General features: G+C 33.7%; 1 protein-coding gene across 1 annotated transcript; it reads right to left on the bottom strand.

The window, feature by feature from the left end:
* Nucleotides 1-442: 442 nt before the first annotated feature.
* On the bottom strand, nucleotides 443-1,423 carry LOC109243429 (RING-H2 finger protein ATL73-like). The gene has a single exon (XM_019410363.1). It carries the CDS (start codon nucleotides 1,315-1,317, stop codon nucleotides 646-648), a length of 672 nt encoding a protein of 223 aa, XP_019265908.1. The 5' UTR covers nucleotides 1,318-1,423; the 3' UTR covers nucleotides 443-645.
* Nucleotides 1,424-1,849: the final 426 nt, after the last annotated feature.

Here is a 1,849-nt window from a genome sequence, read left to right on the forward strand (position 1 = left end):
ATTAATATTAAATGTATGAGATAATACCTAATGGGCAAGGTATTGGATTTATACTATTGCCATATTAAATTAATATTAAATTCGAAATTCGATCCGTAATTTGAAAACTTAAACCAAAAATTCAAAAATTATTTTGATATGAAATTCAGGTTTGCCGAAACTATGTCCGCACAAGTGCGAATTCATATATATAGGTAAAATTACCTAAATTACTCAATACTCACGAGATTTACTATGTAAAAGCTCCTTTGACTTTCGTTAATTCATGAATTATTTAAAACCAAGTTTAAGTGTGTTAATCAAGCAATCAAATCTTTTGAAAAGATACTTTCTAACTTCAAAGTTAAACCCGAGTTTCAATTTTTTTAATTTCTCGATTCTTTATAATGCATCCGAATAAAGAAAATACGGAGTAACAGTTTTTTGACAGGGGTAAACATAAGTTCAATAAAGAATTAAGCTGAAATAAAAATTAATCATTGTATACACTTGCAAAACTAAAGAATCATTGGAAGCTAAGTACACTGGCGTTGGCCTCATCCTAGCTAGAAAAAAAGAAAGAAACAATATAATTAAACAAAAGCTAAGCTTCTAGATACTACTCCTATTTTTCTAACTAACTTAGAGATTGTTAGATATAACGCCTTAACGTTGGAGAGATTCAATCCCTATTATGATTTCTTGAACTGCTGCCGACGTAGTAGTATTGGTAGCTACTTGAGTGTCAGTTGTAGTAACAGAGCTGCCTCCATTCACAATTTTTTCAATAAGGCAGTGCCTACAAGTAGGACAAGAAGAGTGTGAATTTAGCCACTTATCGATACACTTGACGTGGAACCCATGGTTGCACTTGGGCAGAACCTTAACTTTTTCTCCAACTCCAAATTCTGATAAGCAAATTACACACTCGGAGTCAAGCATTTGATGTTTCAACTGAGTAGTGTAAGTTATAACTGGGAATGTTTTGAGGGTTTTTGTCTTGATCCCTGTATTGGCTAGCTTTGCTACAGAAGGGTTTGTATGGTTTGAGGATGAGTCTTCCATTACTCGGCTGACGCATCTCAATGCACACTTTATTAGGCAGTTCACGATAAGTGAACAAATTATGGAACATATAAGTACAGACAAGACAATCACAACATTCGCATCAAATGGTGGTTGATCTGTTGTGTCGTGGCTGATTTCGGTTGCAGGAGGCGGCGCCACGGTGGCCTCCGGATGGTATTGTGGCATTGTAGCTGGTATTAGAAGTAGTTTTCTTGAGTAGTGGAAGTTCTCCATTAATCTTTGATTCAATATAGTGGAAGTAGTTGCCATATAGACCTCAATTGGCTTTTGAATATATGTTTTTCTTTCAACTCTTTCTTTTGTTCATTGGTGTTGAATGAATTGAAGTCTTTCCTTGGAAGCAGTTGCGCATTTAAAGGGCTAACAGGTGTAAAGTGTGATCAACTTTTTTTTGGGTCTAAATATGAAAGGATATTATATTTTATTTTATCCTTAGACATTATTTCAGAGCTCCTAGCCATGTTTTCATTATCTAGCTTTAGTCTATCTATATATAATAGGAGAGACAAAGACATTATAGTAAACGAAGTTGCAACATAATAAAAAGTCACTTGAAATTTTAGGACAAAGTTTGTGTGGTTAGGTAATAATTACTTTCTTTTTGAATTTAAATTTAAAAACAACTAAATTATTCGTTATTTATTATTATAGTGAATCAAATCTCCAAACAAATCATATTAGGGACCCAAATAATGCTAATTGGGAGCCCTAAAGCCCAAGAATGGAGCAAGAAATTTCCCTTTTCTCTCCACAACAATGGAAAAGCTGCAAATGATTACAC

This window comes from Nicotiana attenuata, unplaced genomic scaffold, assembly GCF_001879085.1.
Source record: "Nicotiana attenuata strain UT unplaced genomic scaffold, NIATTr2, whole genome shotgun sequence".
Lineage (NCBI taxonomy): Eukaryota > Viridiplantae > Streptophyta > Magnoliopsida > Solanales > Solanaceae > Nicotiana > Nicotiana attenuata.

What these genes read in the sequence shown, in the direction of transcription:
- LOC109243429 (XM_019410363.1), bottom strand. Translation starts at nt 1,317, where the DNA reads ATGGCAACTACTTCCACTATATTGAATCAAAGATTAATGGAGAACTTC.